Consider the following 19202-nt stretch of genomic DNA (forward strand, 5'->3'; position numbering starts at 1 on the left):
AGTGGATTCGAGGATGGTTTAGATTCTCAATACAGTCGACATATAATTCTCCTACGTGTCTGGATCATTTTTTCAAATTTAACACGTGTGTACAGTACAACGTCTGTCGGATCCACTAGAACACGTATAAATTATCAAATCAAATCAAATCATTTATTAATAACACCATTGTTACAAGTCAAAGGAGAAATAAGCCAATTAAAAATTATCATTATCATTTTAGATAGGTAGGGAAGTACCTAACTCACTATAATTAATTATTATATAATTGTTGTAATTTTTTTTTAATGAAAATATGGGAGGAGACTAGCGGGACGTACAGCTGATGGGAATGGATACTGCCCATTACAATGCAGTACCGCTCAGGATTCTTGAAAAACCCCAAACATTCTGAGTGGCACTACAACTGCGCTCGTTACCTTGCCCAGTAATTTCACAAGCTACGGCGCCCTTTAGACCGACACACAGTATAAACACAGTAATGCTAACACATTACTGCTTCACGGCAGAAATAGGCGCCGTAGCGCGCAGTTGTGGTACCAATAATCTAGCCGGCATCCTGTGCAAAGGAGCCTCCCACTGGTATATAATGTTATATTATATAAAAACAATAAATATTTTTTACGTATTGTAAAATAAGTATACCTACTTATTAAGTGTTACTTAGGTCATATAACTGGCATCTTGTAAAGCTCCTCCACTGAGTAAAACGTATGTTCGAGAAGCCTCTTTCGAAGTTGTGTCTTAAACACCGTTGTGGAAGTTGCGTCTTTCTTGATCGAGTTCGTCAGCCTGTTATACACAGATGGACCCATTATGTATACTGATCTCTCCGATTTTCGCAGCTTATGTCTATATCTAAGTATGTATATCTAAGCTTCACACCTCTTTCTTATTCCAGACTAGTTCACCAGACTCCGGCAATATCAATTTCGACGGCAAGATCGTGTTGGGCTCTGTGATTTTAATTCTAGCCTTGATTTAATTATGTTACATTGCAATTAATAAAATATTTCTCACATAAAAATATCGCTTTTTATTTTATTACCAAGTATTACTCGTGGGTCACGGAACTATTAAAATGGTTATTCGAATTAAGTTAGAAAAATCCATTCAAATTCAAATATATTTATTCAAAATAGGATTCAAAATCACTTATTGAACGTCTAAAACTACCACCCATTCAAAAGAGACTGCCTCAACATGAGAAGAATGGGCGCAAGAAACTCAGCGGGCTGTTTTTTTAATAAACAAATATGGATTACAATGTGATATCGTTCAATAAACATTAATAATTAAAAAGCCTGAGGGTGTTCGCACAACTTCGTACGGAGAGGCAGGTGGGACGCCAGCACAGGGCGGAGAAGATTCCGTGCGGCACGCATCTGGGTGACCACGTTCTTCACATGGGGCCTCATCGAGAGGGTCCTGTCGATGGTCACGCCGAGGTATGTTGCCTTCGGGGACCACTCGACGGTCTCGCCCATGTGACACCGGGGGTGACAATAGGCGCGCCCGCCAGATGGAAATCGCCTGTGTCTTCGCCACGTTGACCTTGAGTCTCCAGTCCTTCAGCCAGGTGGGAAGTGCGTCCAGTGCTCGCCGCATCTTCAGCGCTTCATGCGGGGCATTCCGCGAGGTAGTAATGAACTAGAGGTGGTCGTTAAATCAATAAACTGTTTTTATTAACAGTTTTATATTCGTTAACGAATTAACTGTTTTCCTTCAAAGAAAAAACCTGTTGAACATAGTAAGCTAATAAATTCAATCAATGTCTTCGCCCGTAACTCGCAATAAATGAAGAAATTGAATGCCTCACTAAAACAGCTTAATTCAAATCAGATGACGAATTTGCGAACGAAAACGTTGACTTGAAATTATATTGACGAAATATTTACTACGTATTAATTAAATTTACAATGTTATAAATATAATATGAAGTATGAACCTAATAAAAACTTAAATTATTAATAAATGCATTAACCGATTTTTCAAAACCCGTTGACGATTTAACAGTTTTTTCAAACTGTTGATCAGTGACAAACACAGTTAAATTAAATTAAAAACCTTCAATGACACAGCTATACTTCACAATGAGAGACTGTTTTTATTCCCATTATGTATCTAAGTCATAATTTATTATTAAAGTGATATTCAAGTAAAATATCACTCTTCAAAAATACAGTAATAAAAAAATTATAAATTGTATGAAGGTAATAAATATCTAACCTTACAAAACTTATACAAATATTTTCAGCGCGATGTAAGTGACTTCTAGCGCCATCTATATCAATAACGCACAATGTTATCGCTTGACCAGTGAGTCGTGACATAACCCACTATTACTGTAGTAGGTATTAATAGTAAGCTATACCTGTTTCTTTCTTTTTCAAATCATATGTAGGTCACTAATTTGCATAATCCTTGTGTATAAAAATTAATAGTCACGTTCGCGATAAATTTCATTAAATTCTTATTTAATGAAATTTATAATTGATAATACTTGCAGTCTTCAGTGAACTTTTTACGATACACATAAAATTAATCAATTCTGAATGTATGCAATTCGCGGTGTTTTCGGTCTTTGAATGTATAATTTACTGTTTTTATTATAATTTAATTTGCTTTAACTAATTTTAAACTGTTGTTAATTAAACATTTGAGTGGTTGTTATCGTAATAAGTTATCGAGCTATTGAAACAATGATAGGCAGTTATTTTATTTATCAGTTATCAATTATTGGCAATAAATAGCCTCCACTAACAATGAAATAATAAACTAAAAAATAGGACGCGTGAATTGCAAGTTCCATACAAACTTCTATCCCAATCCCAATATTCTATATATCTCTTACCTGAGATAAAAAATGGTAACCATCGTTGACTTTTCCGTCCCAATAAACTTATCGACGGTAACTCACCTTATCCACGCACACACACGCTGCTGTCAATGCGACGACGTATACCTTACTAGCGATAGAAGTTTGTATGGAAATTGCAATTTACGCGTCCCAATATAACGGCTGTTCCCAATATTCAGTCTTTCAGTTGAATTTTCTGTGCTAATAAACTTATCGACGGTAACTCACCTTATCCGTACACGCTGTTCCTCAATGGGACGACATATAGATTACCAGCGATATAAAGTTTGTATGGAAATTGTAATTCACTCATCTCAATACAAGGCGATAAGAATGACTTTTGTCAGTTGGAGTTTCTTATGGAGGGCTCTGCATGAGCTTGGTGTACCAAATCATCTCATCGTTTTGCTTCGCACCCTGTATGGCTCAAGCCAGGGAGTTGTAAGAGTCGATAAAACAACCTCGAAACCCTTAAAGTTTCACCAAGGAGTGTGCCAGGGATACATTTTGTCGCCCATTCTCTTCAATGCCTATGGAGAGCACATTGTGAGACGTACCTGCGAGAACTGGGAGGGAGGCATCATAATTGATGGCGTGATAATCACCAAATTGCGCTACGCCGATGACACTCTACTCTCCTTGCATCGAATGAGTCAGAAATGGCTGCACTTCTTGAACGTATGGAGCGGATTAGTGGAGAGATGGGGCTTCCCATAAACAGGTCCAAGACCAAAGTCATGGTGGTGGATAGATCTGGGAAGTTGGAACTAACTGGTGCGCTGGGCCTAGAAATGGTGGACAATTTTATATACCTGGGTTCCAACATAAATAACGATGGTTCGTGCGAGAGGGAAGTACGCAGGAGAATTGGCATGGCTAAGAGCGCTATGTCTGAGAGAGATCGCAACATTTCCGTAAAAACTAAGACCAAACTGGTACGGACTCTAGTCTTCTCGATATTTTCGTACGGCGCTGAGACTTGGACACTGAAAGCTGCAGACCGCAAACGCATTGACGCCTTTGAGACATCTCAAGCATTCATACTGCTTGAACTCAGGATCTCCTCGCGATTGTCTTCGGAATGTCTGCGCAGAGTTTTAGAATACTTCGGTCACATCGCAAGGAAGGTCGATGGAAACCTTGAGAGGCTCGTTGTGGTCGGCACAATAGATGGGAAGAGGCCTCGTGGACGCAATCCAACACGGTGGTCCGACCAGATCCGCTCCGCCTCAAGGGCTCTACGGTTCAGAATTCTTTAAGCCTTTCACATTGCCAGAGGCAGGAATAGATGGAGAGCGATCATACGTGAGAAAGAGATACAGAGGGGTGGTCACGACCCCCAGTACTGAGGATTACGACGCAGGGAGGAGGATATCTTTGAATGGAATGTCCGATTTTAATAATTTAAAAAGTATTTTACAGGTATAGAAATGGTCTTTTAAAATATCATTTAATGGGATAATTATTTATACAGAGGTTTAAACAATGTGGTTTGATTATTGTTTTTTATATACAATGTATTATTACATTTTTATTAAGGATCCCTATTTAAAAAAAAATATAGCCTATGTCACTCATTGAAAATGCAGCTTCTAATAGTGAAATAATTTTTAAAATAGGTCCAGTAGTTTTTGTATGATAACATTACAAACATACATACAAAAACACAAATCTTTCCTCTTTATAATTTTAGTTTAGATATGTCTTTGAAGACTGGCCTTAAAAGAAGTCAATGTTTTGGTATTTCTTATTTCTTAGGTTAGGTCGTTATATAGTATTTCGAAAACAATACCCATGAATGAACACAAAGTGCTTTACTTGTAATTTTTCACACATAAAATCTTAGTAGGTATTTTATATTATTTATTTTAGGAGAAAAATCGATGAGGAGAGGAAGATGGTAACCATAATATATATAACATGTATGATAATAATATGGCCATGCCACTATATGTTATGTATAATGAATATTGTCTAACAATATTGTACATTAAATGAACCAAACAATAAGCTATTCTTCGAATTTTAAAAATATGTATATTCAAAAATTATCATAAAGATTCGATAGCCAACTGGTATTTTAGCCACTTTGTTTAAAAAAATGTTTAAAATTTAAAAGATCGCGCCAAAAAATGGAGCCGCCATGATAGTGACATCATAATAGCATAAACAAAGAAACGTCAAATGTGCGGTGCAATCCTTATTGATTTTATAACTATAAAAATGACTTTTCATGGTCCATATTGTTGGTGATTTGCTAAAAATATATTGTTTCTGTTATAGTGGTGTCGATGGTGGTAGGTGTTTTCGATTACATGACACACAGATAATAAAACTATGATTTTAATATTGAAAATATAATTCTCATGTTTTTATAACAAATTAGTATTGAATCCATATTTATTAAGGCATAAACTCTCTATATAACAAACTTTCATAATTTAATTTTTTATAGATAAATCTGGCCTATTCTTTTCTATCCACCATGTTTTAGAGAATTTCAAATATGCTAAACAGTTTTAACACACTGGTTAATTATTTGTACTAAGTTGTTATTCTCCAAAGCGGCAGCTATTCTTTCTTTGTCAGCCAGTTGTTTGTTCACAGCATGCTCTGACACATGGGTACCTTCTGTAATCTCTACAGACACCTTGAAACGGCTGGGCAGCGCTCGCAGAAGCCGTACACGGATTGAGAGACCTAAAAACAGAAAGTTAGAGTAAATTTAAACAGTAATACTTACGCATATGCATTACTGTGTTTCGGTCTGAAGGGTGCTGTAGCTAGTGAAATTACGGGGCAAATGAGACTTAACATCTTATGTCTCAAGGTGACAAGTGCAATTGAAGTGCCACTAAGAATTTTTGGATTTTTCAAGAATTCTGACCAGCACTGCATTGTAATGGGGAGGGTGTATCAATAACCTTCAGCTGAAGGTCCTGCTCATCGAGTCCCTTACTATCATAAAAAAAAGTTTGAACCTCATTATGCAACATAACACACTTACACTGAGTATTTTCGGAAGCAGTGTGTAAATCCATACGGTTTGTGTATATCTATACAGGCTGCACTAATGCCAAGAGTTACTAGTCACTAGAGCATACATATTCAACCGGTGTGCCACATAAAGATATCATCCCTACCATTTATCCAGAATGCCACACATCCCTGTGGTGTTATATTATACACCCTCTACGCGCAAGACTCGCTTTTTACTGGTGTGCCGTTAATACCAAAAGCTTGAAAATACCTGCACTACGGTAATGGTGGTGTTCTGAATTTAAAGTTTATGGCATTACAATGATGTGTGCATCTGACTTATCCCATCACTTCATATCAGTAAATACAGTTAAAAAATACAAGCAGTTTGGCTAAATGTTGTGACTTACCAATTAAAGTAGCCATGCTACAGTGAGGTATGGTTGGTGTAAAATAAATATGTACTATGTTATCTTTATTATCGACTTTTATATTTCCTTCTTCAACCACCCTCAGCTCTTCCAGGGTCAAAGGATGTTCTGGGTCGGAAATGTTTCGAATAAGATCAAATATTTCTCGCTCATCAAAGTCATCAGTTACATTTTCGTCATAATCTAGCTCAGTTCTCTCCCTTTCACAACCCCTTTCGTACACGTTAGGGTTTATATTGTCCGCAATTTTCATTGTTGTAATGTTTACTTTAATGTAATTTCTATTTATTCAATTTAAAAGTTTTAAAATAATTCAATACACAAAATGTGAACAAAACAAAATAAAAAATTAAAATTAAAAATACAACAAGCATGAAAATTTATTTGACAATGACAATTGAATGACATTGAGAGTGTAAACTTAAACATTAGTTGTACAGTTTGCTTGATTATAATTATTTAGATTTTACTGTCAATAAATATTTTCTTGGCATTTACGCTTTTTAAATGAAAACAGGTTACAATATTTTTTAGTTACAATGTGTTAAAAATTTTCATACAATAGAAAGGTACATTGCTATTTTATTCACTTTAGTTTCTAAACGCAAACAGCTGTTTTTACATCATTTTCTAACAGAATGTCATTTGGTTTTGATCTTTGACACTTGACAGAAGTTCACGAATCGCGATTCGCGATCAATAAGTTTCCGAGGTGGTTCCTCCTTCTCGAATTTTTTTTAATAATCATAAAATTTTAAGCCGTCGGTAAAAGCTAAAAATAAATACTAATAATCGACTTATTTAATATTATAAGTGAATTCTAGAATAACAGAAAGTGTTAACAATCGTAAGTTAGTTATTAAATATAAGCTTTTAATTTTTTTAACGATTTTTAAAAGTTTGGGTAACTATTAAACTGGAATTTAAATACTATACAGCTTTAATTATAATAATTTCATGAGTTCGTTGAAGAGCTCTTTAAACTTAAATTTTCCTTATCTATGACCCAATGCAGTCATATCACACTGTTAATACATCTAGAATTATTCGTGTCATAACATATTGTATTAGAACCAAATTTAATGGGTACTTTAAATATTAATGTTTCGTGTATGTTATGTATTAGAAATCCCCTGGGGTGAAGCTCAAATACGTTAATTGATTTGTCTGATATATAGGCAACTTAACAATTTCATATTATTGCAATTCCATTAATACCTTCCTTAAATATGACATTTGGAGTAAATACTATGAATTGTATAAGGAAGTATTATGGATACCCAGTTTGGGTGTCACAATTTGGCTTGAACAGCAGACATTTTGTTAAATTCATTTTCGCTATAAATTTTGTCTGGCAAACTATTATATATTTATATAGACACTACATAAAGACTAGACTTATTCTGTGGAATGTGGATGGCAATATATTCAATAATTTTGAATGTGGAGAACATATTGGTTAATATAATCTGACTGAAAAAGATATCTAGATATCTCAAGTTGGTGATTGATTTATGATGATTTCTCTGCCTACATAGTTGATATGATTACATCACACTGATTTAAACCTTGTGATTTTTCCTAATAAATTATCGAGTCACTAAATTTTTTGGCTAAATGTCTTGCTTACCAGCATACAGGCTGTTAATACTATATAATAAGAGACGGGACTGCCTATGCAAAAATCATTAGTTAGAAGCATAGTAGTTATTACAGTATGGCAATTGGTGACGAAGCATAATCCTAATAGAAAGCGAACAGTTGCTTGAAATGTACTGGATTATGTAATATATAAAACTCTCATGTCATGGTGTTAAACATTGAACTCCTCCGAAACGGCATGACCGATTCTCATGAAATTTTGAGTGCATATAGGGTAGGTCTGAGAATCGGACAACATCTATTTTTCATCCCCCTAAATGTTAAGGGTGGCCCAAACGAATTTTTTTTTTTTAATTTTTTTGAAATTTGAGTATGAGTCAGCATTAAAAATACATACAACTTCAAATTTTCACCCATCTATGACCAACAGTTACTTTTGTACGCGATTTTAATATCGGCAATACAACATTTGCTGGATCAGCTAGTATCTATATATATTATCACAAACTCAGTTGTTTATTATCATTGTCATAACTATTCAAATATTTGTCTAAATGATGTTGTGTAAAAGACAAAGTTTATCTACTTTAAATACCAGATGTGATAAAAGAATCAACATCTATTTTGATGTAACTATCAATTTGTTATTACCAAATGTGCATTAGAAATAAATTTTCAATTTGTATCACATTTATGGTTCGCTATTTTAGCGACTATTTAAGATAGTAATTTCATTAAATTATATAAGTTAAAAGGCAATAGTTATTGGGGTCCCCTACAAATCCCTACAAATGGGTATCCCTACAAAAAAATTCAAACAATAGATATGTATTTTCAATTTTCATACATTTTTCTGCCGGCTGAATATTTCCGCCTTCGTGTCGGTATTTAATAAGTGATGGGTTTGTGTGCTTAGTTATCCTGAGATTGTTTGGACATGTCGAGAGAATGAATGAAGAACGATTGATGAAGAAAGTGTATAAGGCCAGTGTGAATGAAAGTGTTGGAAGGGGTAGACCTAGGCGGACGTTTCAAGATCAAATCAGGGGTGTCTTGAAAAAGGGCCAGGTCAAGAGTACCCTAAACCGCATGTATGAAAGGAATAATGAAAGTGGACGAAGCGAAACAAGTATGTAAGGATTGTAGAAAGTGGAAAGAAGTGGTCTCTGCCTACCCCTACGGGAAAGAGGCGTGATTTTATGTATGTATGGGTTTGTGTTCCATGTCATCTGTCATGTCAATGTGAAGCTACTTCCCGAGTAAGCAGATGGTATATTGTTTTAATATGTGTTACTAGCCGTACACTACGACAAATTATATAACAATTCTCACAACTAATGTAATGTAATGTCTTTGTTACAGCAGCAGCACCATGGCAGATCCATGGCTGATTCAGCCACATGAGCATGCCAAATTTGCTGAACACTTCCGGAACCTTGGACCAGTCAATGGCACTTTGAATGGAGAGCAGGCCAAGAGATTTATGCTTCAGGTACTTTGAGGATTGCCTAAAAACTTACATATTATTTCAAAAATGCTAAATGCATATTACAAGCTATTATTTTTATAGTTTATTTTATCAATACAAACCAGAGTCATTGATGTTTATATGTATGTTTAAGTATTAAATATATTGTTGTCTTGTACCCATAGCTCAGGCTATGCATTGTTTGGGGCAAGATAATTTGTGTAAGAGTCTGTCAATATTATTATATTTATTTATTATTTATATAATACTATCAACAATTTTCAACAGATACATATATTTTATCAACATATTTGTACAAATTTTGTGTTCATTATTCAAATTATTCATAAAATCTTTCATTATTCTTATGAACTATCTTCAAAACATTTGTGAATAATATATCACAGATTGTAGGAACAATCTGCAATAAATTTATGAATAAACTTTCGTAAATCATTTCGAACAATGTTTAATAATCTTTTATCGATCTTCAAAGATTTTTGAATAATATTTCGTAAATTATCTTTTGAGCAAACTGCAAATCAGTTATGATACATACATCTTATGAAATATCTTTCATACATTTTTGAATAATATTTCATCAAGAATCTGCAATATATTTATGAATAATCATTGAAACATATTATTAACTACTTCTTATTTGTTTATCCATGAAGAAATAGCAATACATATTTTATGAATAACCTTTCATACATCTTGTGAAACTATCTTCACCACATTTATATCTTACAAAGTATAAATTTTGATCATACAATCTTCAATATAGATAATAATAATAATATTGACACACTTTTTACACAAATTATCTTGCCCCAAGTTGAGCATATTATATAGTCTGTGTTATGGGTTACAAGACAATGATATATTTAATACAATATACTTACTCAAACATACATGACTCGGAAACAAGCATCCATATTCATCATATAAATGCTTGCACCTACCGGGATTCGATAGATGAATATATATATATATTCATCTTTTCAGACCGAAACACAGTACACATAATCTAGCCGGCATCCGGTGCAAAGAATATAATTAGATATTATGAATAATATTCAGTTCACTTACGAATAATGTTTGATAATAAATTATTACCGCATTTAATAACGTAAATGTATGTTTTTATTTCCAGTCTCAATTACCTCCACCGATTCTGGGACAAATATGGACACTTGCCGACACAAATGCAGATGGAAAGCTCGACCTAAAGGAATTCTCTATTGCCTGCAAAGTAAGTTGTTAGATAAGACTCTATTTACGTCACTCGTCCCACCGCCGTCAATTGCAAAAAAGTTAAGCGAGCAATTTTAGTTTCAATGGTTTTGTAGCTGGGCTGTAGCGAGTGTAGGAGCGTAACGGGCGATTACTCACACTGTAGTAGAAACGATAGAACTTGACTCACAATCACGCTCAAAAATTGCCTGAAGCAAAAGTTGTGTTACGACCGCGCTTTGAATGCAACGCCACGCAATGACAAAGTGTACAAATAACAGCATATCCAAACTTAAAGGATGGAGTGTTGTATTTCACAAATTTAAAAATTATGTAACTAACTTGGATCATTTAGTCAAATAATTACATTTCGATTGCTTAAACAAACTGTTCTTTATTTTATTTTATTTCTTAGGGACAACAAACAGTTCACGCAATACATTTTACAATTTCAAAGTATAGTAGATATTAAATTAATTTTAGTGAGAACCCACACCGTTGTCCACAGGTTAATTTTATAGTTAGAATAGAATAGAATAAAATAAAAATTTATTGATAACAAAAACCACCACCACACAATTATTTAAATGATACAAACCAAAATAAGTAATAATTTCTTAGAACTAACAAATGAAACAAATTAAATAATACAATTTATAGCTTAAAACGAAAAAGGTGCTGTGCGGCAGTGAATGTCACCAAATGGAGCTAACTCAGTAAAAAGCTGCAATGGCGTGGTGCCAATGTAGCACTGGTTTTCAGTAGCCCCAACATTATTGAGTCTGGGAGTAGCAGCGACTAGTAATTTTTAAATTATAATTATGAATATAAGTCTATGAATATAAATAAATAAATGCAGTATAGATCTAATTTTTGAATATAACTCTTAAAAAAATATATATAAATAAAAAAATAAAAAAATTGAACGTTAAAAGAAGATCATTTAGATCTTAACGAGTTACTAGTAACTTACATGATGAATAACAAAGTTTAATATTAATTAATGTAATATGTACATACAAAAGGAGGAGAGAAATATAAAATTAGATGTCTTAAAACTAAGTTATTTACAAAATTACTTTACATTTAAACAAAAGAGCTACCTAATGAGATTTAATATAAAATATATATATATATATATATATATATATATATATATATATATATATATAAATATTAATCCTGTTCACTGAAAATATCATTTCCTTGCTTTTTGAATTTGGGTTTTGTTGAAAAGAAAATGTCAAGGTCATTAAAAAGTCTGTCATGTGTGTTCTTGCCTCGTGTTCACGACCGTCTCGCGCGTGACGTAGTTTTACTAATGAGCGTATACTTTAGGCTATCAATTTTACTTACAATATTAATGCTACGAAATAAATTGTTAATTTGAATGAATGTCTTATTATGTATGTGAATATGTTATCTGTATAAGTTAGTGTATATGTATATATGAAACCCCGCACAACATCGAACAAACGAGGCAAAACATAACCGTTTTGGGTTGAGCGGCAAACTTACCGAGGCACTTTTGAGCATGGAGAAAACCCGACAACGTTCGGCTCGGGCGAGGATTTGCCTCACGCGGCTGCCTCGCCAAGCTGCTCGCTCAGTAAGTACGCGGCTAGACTCACAATCACGCTCAAAAATGCCTACGCGTCTATTGGACAGTTTTCGTTCAGTTGCGTTTCGACCGCGCTTTAAATACAACGCCACGCAATGACCAAATGTATAGTGAAAAACTGTCCAAATATCCAAACTCTTATTCCAAGTAAGTGCCACTTTAAAGTTACAAAGTTGTGTAACTAAGTTGATGTTAATAATCAATTATATAAAAATTATATAAAAATACATAATTTTGCTAAATGATTACATTTTAATCGCTAAAACAAACTGTTCGTGTTCACGTCGAATGACATTACTGCCACGAAATAAGGTGTTAATTTGAATAAATGTTTTAATATTATCTGAATAAGTTAATATATACGTATATATTCATCACCGCTTGTACATTTTAATAGGCGATGGGCAAACTAGTTGTCTATTGAACATCATTGCTGAGCGAGTATTATCTTTGACAGCTCCTGACGCTTCGACTTACCAGTCAATAGCTTTAATATAAGCCTTTTTTTATGAAGGGAAGAGACGAGCAGGACGTCCAGCTGAAGGTAGTTGATACGCCCTGCCCATTAAAATGCAGTGCCGCTCAGGATTCTTCAAGAAAACCAAATTATGAGCGGCACTACAATTGCGCTCGTCAACTTCAGATATATAATGTGTAATCTAACTAGCTATAGCGCCCTTCTGACCGAAACACAATATTGCACATTACTGCTTCACGGCAGAAAAAGGCGATTTTGGCACTCGCCCAGCGTTCTGTCAATGCGTATTAATTTATGTGTAGCAATAGATTGCTTATAATAAGGATGATTTGAGTGAATGTATCTGAAAGCTATTGAAACAAGCTATTAGAACATGCAAAATAAACTATCTTATAAACAAAATAAAGGTCAGAACTTGGTTAGGGTATAGTGTGCCATACGGCACTTTCGGTTTTGGTGTATCTGAAAAATATAGTGCCCTGGGGCGTTGCCGATTTGGGACGGATAATCTAGCTGGCATATTGTGCAGTGGGAACTGTTAAGCCTAGAGCTGTGTATGTTTTTTTAATACATTTTTTTTTATTAAGACACGGGTAGGAAGCACATGTGATGGGGAGTGATCAGGCAACTGCCGATGAAAATGGCAACACCGGGGGTCATGAGATGCGTTGCCGGCCTAAAAGTTGATAGATATTCACATGATATATGGTAATAATAATACCTTAGATAATAATGATCTCCGCTGCGCTCCAAACAGATACCGCAGGCGTAGTCGCAAAGTGCGGCAACTAATACACCGCCCAAGTGGGCGTTGACGTGCCACATGTTCTGTTAAACTTTAACTTCTAATAATTGAAACTAAAATTGCCGGGTTGCGAAGTAAAACTTCGTAAATATCTAATATATAAAATTTTCGTGTCATGGTGTTAAACTTTGAACCCCTCCGAAACGGCTTGAACGATTCTCATGAAATTTTGAGTGCATATTTGGTAGGTCTGAGAATCGGACAACATCTAAATTTTTCATTCCCCTAAATGTTAAGGGTGGTCCACACGTTTTTTTTTAATTTTTTTTAAATTTATTTGATTATGAGTCAGCATACAACTTCAAATTTTCACCCATCCACGATCAACAGTTACTTTTGTATCGCGATTTTAATATCGGCAATACAACGTTTGCTGGGTCAGCTAGTAATACTACAACAAATAAGAAAGACACTGGGATCACATATCATCAATAAGTATTTTTTATTTTATTAATTTCAGTGTAAAATAACACGAAGCGTATGTTAGAAAATTTGTAAGATGACACGCACACAAGCATCTAATAGTTGCCGTAATAAAAAGCTATTATTCTTAGGTAGTGCGGTATCTAATTGGAGCGCAGCGTAAACCAATCCTTAATCCAAGCTGTCAATCTTGTCTAGCTTAACCTTAACTTATGGAAGAGGAGAATAATTTTCGTAAAGAATTTGTATGGAGAAGCTTGTGTAAAGTAATTATTGATTTGTTACAGATAATAAATTTGAAATTACACGGCATCGAAATACCCAAAGCGCTTCCACCATCTTTGTTGGCTTCGTTAAATCCTACTGGTAAGACACATGCATTATATATTTATTTCTTACGTGAACACTTCTATAGGCACCTGGACACCGTAAAGACATATATATTTATACAACAGATACCAGCCCGTTCAAGACTTCTATATCAGAATCCACTCATGCTCCAACCCACACGATTTGAATTGTAATTGTCCCTCCATAGAAAAGGTGAATTGTACCAAATATCTCGGCATCCTGATTGACCAAAGGTTAAGTTGGCATTCCCAAATCGAACTGGTCATAGCCAGGTTGAGAAAACTTATGTGGATTTTTAAAACTCTGCGGCACGTTATGAATAGCACAGTCCTTAATAAAATATACATCGCTTTGGCTCAATCAGTTATCACCTACTGCATCCCGGTATGGGGCGGTGCAACTAAGATAAGCCTCTTAGAATTGGAAAGAGCTCAAAGATCACTTCTCAAGGTCATGTACTTCAAACCTTTAAGATTTCCAACTGATTCACTCTATTTGACTTGTAATCTTTTGACAATTAGGAAACTTTATGTTCTTAACATCATTTCAGCCGTCCACAAGTCACTTCCGCTAGATCACGCCAAATTGATCAGTAGAAGAAATGATAAAGTAGCAGATACCATTACTGTTCGCACTACTTTTACTGAACGACAGTTTAGCTGTCAATCAGTGTTCTTATATAATAAAATAAATCGTGTCATAAATATATATCCTATGACATTACATCTATGCAGAAAAGCTTTAAATAATTGGCTAACTTGTCTTGCTTATGATGAAGTGGAAAATCTTCTGACCAGACTGACATGATAAACACACGCATTGCATAGATGGACCCAATCAAAGGTCCAATTCAAACCCACATCCACACACTCACTCACTCACACACACACACACACACACACATACACACACACACACACACACAATTAATTGTAAATTGTAAAATTTGGTTTTTAATCATTTCTGTTTATTTTTATATTGTTTACTAAATAAAAAGTTATCTGCTAAGGAAGTTGCGAGATATTCTCAATACAAGTGTCCTAAGACAACTTACTGGGAAGTCTCAACCACTAAAAAATGTATATGTAATCTTTGAAATAAACGAAATTTATTATTTATTATTATTATTTACCACGCTTCGAGTAATTTGATTCAAGACGTGGGTTCTCTCTGCATTTTCTACTGCATTTATCACGGGGAGTGCTCAGAGGAGCTGTTCGGGTTGATTCCAGCGACCGAATTCCACCACCGGACATTACGTGCAAAGTACCATCCGCATCACGTAGATGTCGGCGTTATCGGTAGCGGTGTGCATCATGAAGAAATACAACACTAAGAATTTCTCAGTTTATTGAAGCACAACTGCTAGTATAGATATGAACCGTCTTTACATAAAAATACCGCTTTTATAGCTTCCGTACAATAGATGAAACAGAGTAGATACAACTTCTTTTAAAACACAAATACAATTAGGTATTGTAAAATAATTCCTAAATACAGCTCAATAAATGTATTAGTGAATTTATATAACTTCAAATGATTTATATAATACTTTGTTCATTTAATTTGAACAAACATTACGAAGTAAGAAGATGGCGCTGCAAGCAAGTTTCAAAATACAATTAAGAAAGACTTAATGCATAAAATAATAAAGTTTGATACAGAATAACGATATTAATTCTAATACAAATTAATTTGAACATTATCACATTCAATTAAGTATTTTAACAATAAATGAAACATGAAATATCTTCAAACAATTCAAACAGTCAAAACAGTGTCTATTAAATTAGTTAGACCTTAATAAATATCAGTTTTAAGTTTACAAATAGCTATTTGTATTTAAATCTTATATATTTCAGATATATCTATAACAGTATATTCATTTTAACGATAAACTAAAACATAAATATCAATAGTTACAAACAATTGACGGTAGGTGGCGATTTGCGCCAGACGTCTGGCATTCCACAACCGCGCGTTTTGTTCGAAATTTCTTGCCTCGCACAGCCACTTTGTGGAATCAACTACCGGCGGCGGTCTTCCCGAACAGATACGACTTAGGGACCTTAAAGGCCGGCAACGCATTTCTTGACATACCTGTTGTTTCGGATGTCCATAGGCGGTTGCCTCACCTCTCCCCATCTCGTGAACCTCTTGCCCGTTTGCCCCCTCTCATATAAAAAAATAGACGTTAATATCCCTTAATAAGTGGTAATATTATTCGGTTTGTTTTTATTTTTATAAAAGTGCTACTGTGGTAATGTTGTTTTTCCTGGCTAAGAATATAGCTATAAATAAAGTGTAAAACTATGGAATTGAAAATGTTGATTTAAACAGTTTCTTGCATCATCATTAAAGCTTCGGGTGATATTTTGATATTTATATAAAAAAAATGAATCATTTACTTTTTCAGGTGTAAAGCAGAACTTTCCACCACCGAAACCACCAATGCCTCCTCTACCAGCGGCGCTCTCCCAGCCTCTCATCTCGGGAATATCCAGTCCATCGAACCAATCATTGCTTGATCTATCTCAACCTATGCCAGCTAAGCCAGCTGTCCCTGATTTGATTTCCGGCGTCAAACCAATACAAGCGACGATGATGTCACAATCCGGACAGATGCCGCCCGTAAACCAATCTTTGATTGGTTCACAGCCTATGATGGGTTCTAACCAACCGATGATACCGACTCAGTCCCTCATGAACACTTCACAACCAACCATGACTTCTCAACCTCTTATTGGTTCTACCCAATCTTTGATTGGTTCCCAGTCACTCATGTCGTCACAGCCTTTGATTGCTACTTCGCAGCCATTAATGAGCGCAGGCCAACCTATGAACGGTGTAAGCCAAGTTATGACAAGTACAGCCGCACCTCTGATTGGGTCCACACCACCCATCATTGGAACAGGACCTTTAATTGGTTCAACTCAACCTCTTATTGGCTCAAGCCAACCTCTATCGGGTTCAACTCAATCTCTAATTGGTACAGGCCAACCTCTGATTGGTTCCACTCAACCTCTCATGGGCACAGGTCAACCGCTGATTGGTTCGACTCAACCTCTTATTGGTACAGGTCAACCTCTGATTGGTTCGACCCAACCTCTCGTTAGTACAGGCCAACCTGTGATTGGTTCAACTCAACCTTTGATTGGTACAACTCAACCTTTGATTGGTACAGCTCAACCGTTGATTGGTTCAGCGTCAATGGTCCAATCACCACCATTGGGCATGCCACCTTCAGCATCATCCCAATCGATTCCTACTGGCACTACTGTAGCATCTGTGATTAGTCCACCTCAGAATGGCATGTCGATGGTAGCAGGTTCGACTCCCATCCAACCAGTGACATCAACGCCTATTGCACCAGTGAAAAGCGATTCGTTCTCAAAACCAGGTAACACTTCATCAATGTATTTTTTTAATACATCGATTTTACTTTTCCTATGTTAATAATTCAAATACATATTATAAATCACTTATTGAACGTATTGGAAAATAGAAACGAAAAGAATGGACGTCAGAAACTCGCAAGCTTTTTTCTTTTATATAAAATTTCGTTACAATAAAATTTATTAATTAAATAGCTTGTGAGTGGTCGCTCCATTCCCAATCTGTGGTATCAGACATATATCTGCCTTTGCTCTGCATACACAGTATAAAAAATATTATATAATGGCCTATTTTCTCAGGATCTTTGGTCACGAGTCCCACAGAAATGCCGATGGGAGTTGTGAGTCCCCCTCCAGTAGAATGGGGGGTGCCGCAGCCGCAGAAGTTAAAGTGAGTTTGTTATTTTAGCCTTGGATATAGTCTGGCCATTTTGAATAGTATAAACAGTCCGAATAACTTTTATGGGCCATTTATAAATAATGTCATACTGTTGGAAGGGAGGGGGGTAATGAAATGTAATATTTTGTGATAAGGGGATCAAAAGCTAGGTTTATATGGGCCATTTATAAATTATGTCACCCTGTTGGAAGGGATGAAATGTAATATTTTGTGATAAGGGGATCAAAAGCTGGCTTATTATGGGCCATTTATAAATTATGTCACACTGTTGGAAGGGATGAAATGTAATATTTTGTTACAAGGGGATCAAAAGCTAGGTTTTTATGGGCCATTTATAAATTATGTCACACAGTTGGAAGGGATGAAATGTAATATTTTGTTACAAGGGGATCAAAAGCTAGGTTTTTATGGGCCATTTATAAATTATGTCACACAGTTGGAAGGGATGAAATGTAATATTTTGTTACAAGGGGATCAAAAGCTAGGTTTTTATGGGCCATTTATAAATTATGTCACACAGTTGGAAGGGAGAGGGTATCGAAATGTGATATTTTGTGACAAGGGTATCAAAAGCTAGGTTTATATGGGCCATTTATAAATTATGTCGCACTGTTAGAAGGAAGGGGGGTAATGAAATGTGATATTTTGTTACATGGGTATCAAAAGCTAGGTTGTATATTTAAACTAAACGTTCAAGTCGTCGGCGAGAACTCGATCTATTGAAACAGCAATATTACCTATTACAAATTGCTGTTTGAATTTATGGAAATGGAAATAATCCAAAGCAAGCGCCAAGCAGATCTGCTCGCTATTTTTAAGCCTCAATCGCTTGGCGTTACGTAGTTACCTCTCTTCATTGCGTGTCTTCTACCGCATTTATAACAGGGATTGTGACGTTTCATCAGATTCCTGCTAAATAATTTAACGATCGTTTGCTGCTACTAAATTATAAATCATCATCAACATCTGAATGTGCGGTGTTCCTAAACAGTGCAGTTTCGAAAATACTTTTTCCAACGTACATACTCCGGAAAGCGACTACGTGAGCAAGGACAAGCTTGATTCCTCTGATGTTGCAAAAGTGCATTGATTGGAGATGTGTGTCTTTTAAACCTTTATGAAATTAATGTAACAATAGGTGTACCTCAAGGTT

General features: G+C 35.1%; 2 protein-coding genes across 2 annotated transcripts in view; one reads left to right on the top strand and one right to left on the bottom strand.

Annotated features, from left to right (window-relative positions):
• Positions 1 to 5201: 5201 nt before the first annotated feature.
• Positions 5202 to 6656, bottom strand: LOC126974852 (MIP18 family protein galla-2). Its single transcript, XM_050822524.1, has 2 exons — positions 6250 to 6656; positions 5202 to 5560 (listed from the first exon to the last, which is right to left on the bottom strand). The coding sequence occupies exons 1-2, from the start codon at positions 6521 to 6523 to the stop codon at positions 5370 to 5372; spliced, it is 465 nt and encodes a 154-aa protein (XP_050678481.1). The 5' UTR covers positions 6524 to 6656; the 3' UTR covers positions 5202 to 5369.
• Positions 6657 to 9240: 2584 nt separating this feature from the next.
• LOC126977748 (intersectin-2) overlaps positions 9241 to 19202 on the top strand; it is a 46962-nt gene continuing 37000 nt past the window's right edge. Inside the window, exons 1-6 of the mRNA XM_050826416.1 lie at positions 9241 to 9364; positions 10497 to 10595; positions 14191 to 14269; positions 16671 to 17120; positions 17334 to 17654; positions 17950 to 18040. Coding sequence (XP_050682373.1) covers positions 9245 to 9364; positions 10497 to 10595; positions 14191 to 14269; positions 16671 to 17120; positions 17334 to 17654; positions 17950 to 18040 — 1160 coding nt within the window. The 5' untranslated portion in view covers positions 9241 to 9244. The remainder of the gene's footprint in view (positions 9365 to 10496; positions 10596 to 14190; positions 14270 to 16670; positions 17121 to 17333; positions 17655 to 17949; positions 18041 to 19202) is intronic.

The sequence above is a fragment of the Leptidea sinapis genome, chromosome 2 (genome assembly GCF_905404315.1).
Source record: "Leptidea sinapis chromosome 2, ilLepSina1.1, whole genome shotgun sequence".
In the NCBI taxonomy this organism is placed as follows: Eukaryota; Metazoa; Arthropoda; class Insecta; order Lepidoptera; family Pieridae; genus Leptidea; species Leptidea sinapis.

Coding starts and splice junctions, on each gene's coding strand:
- LOC126974852 (XM_050822524.1), bottom strand. CDS start 6,523: ATGAAAATTGCGGACAATATAAACCCTAACGTGTACGAAAGGGGTTGT. Junction 5,561..6,249: donor TAGCATGGCTACTTTAATTG/GTAAGTCACAAC, acceptor TTCTGTTTTTAG/GTCTCTCAATCCGTGTACGG.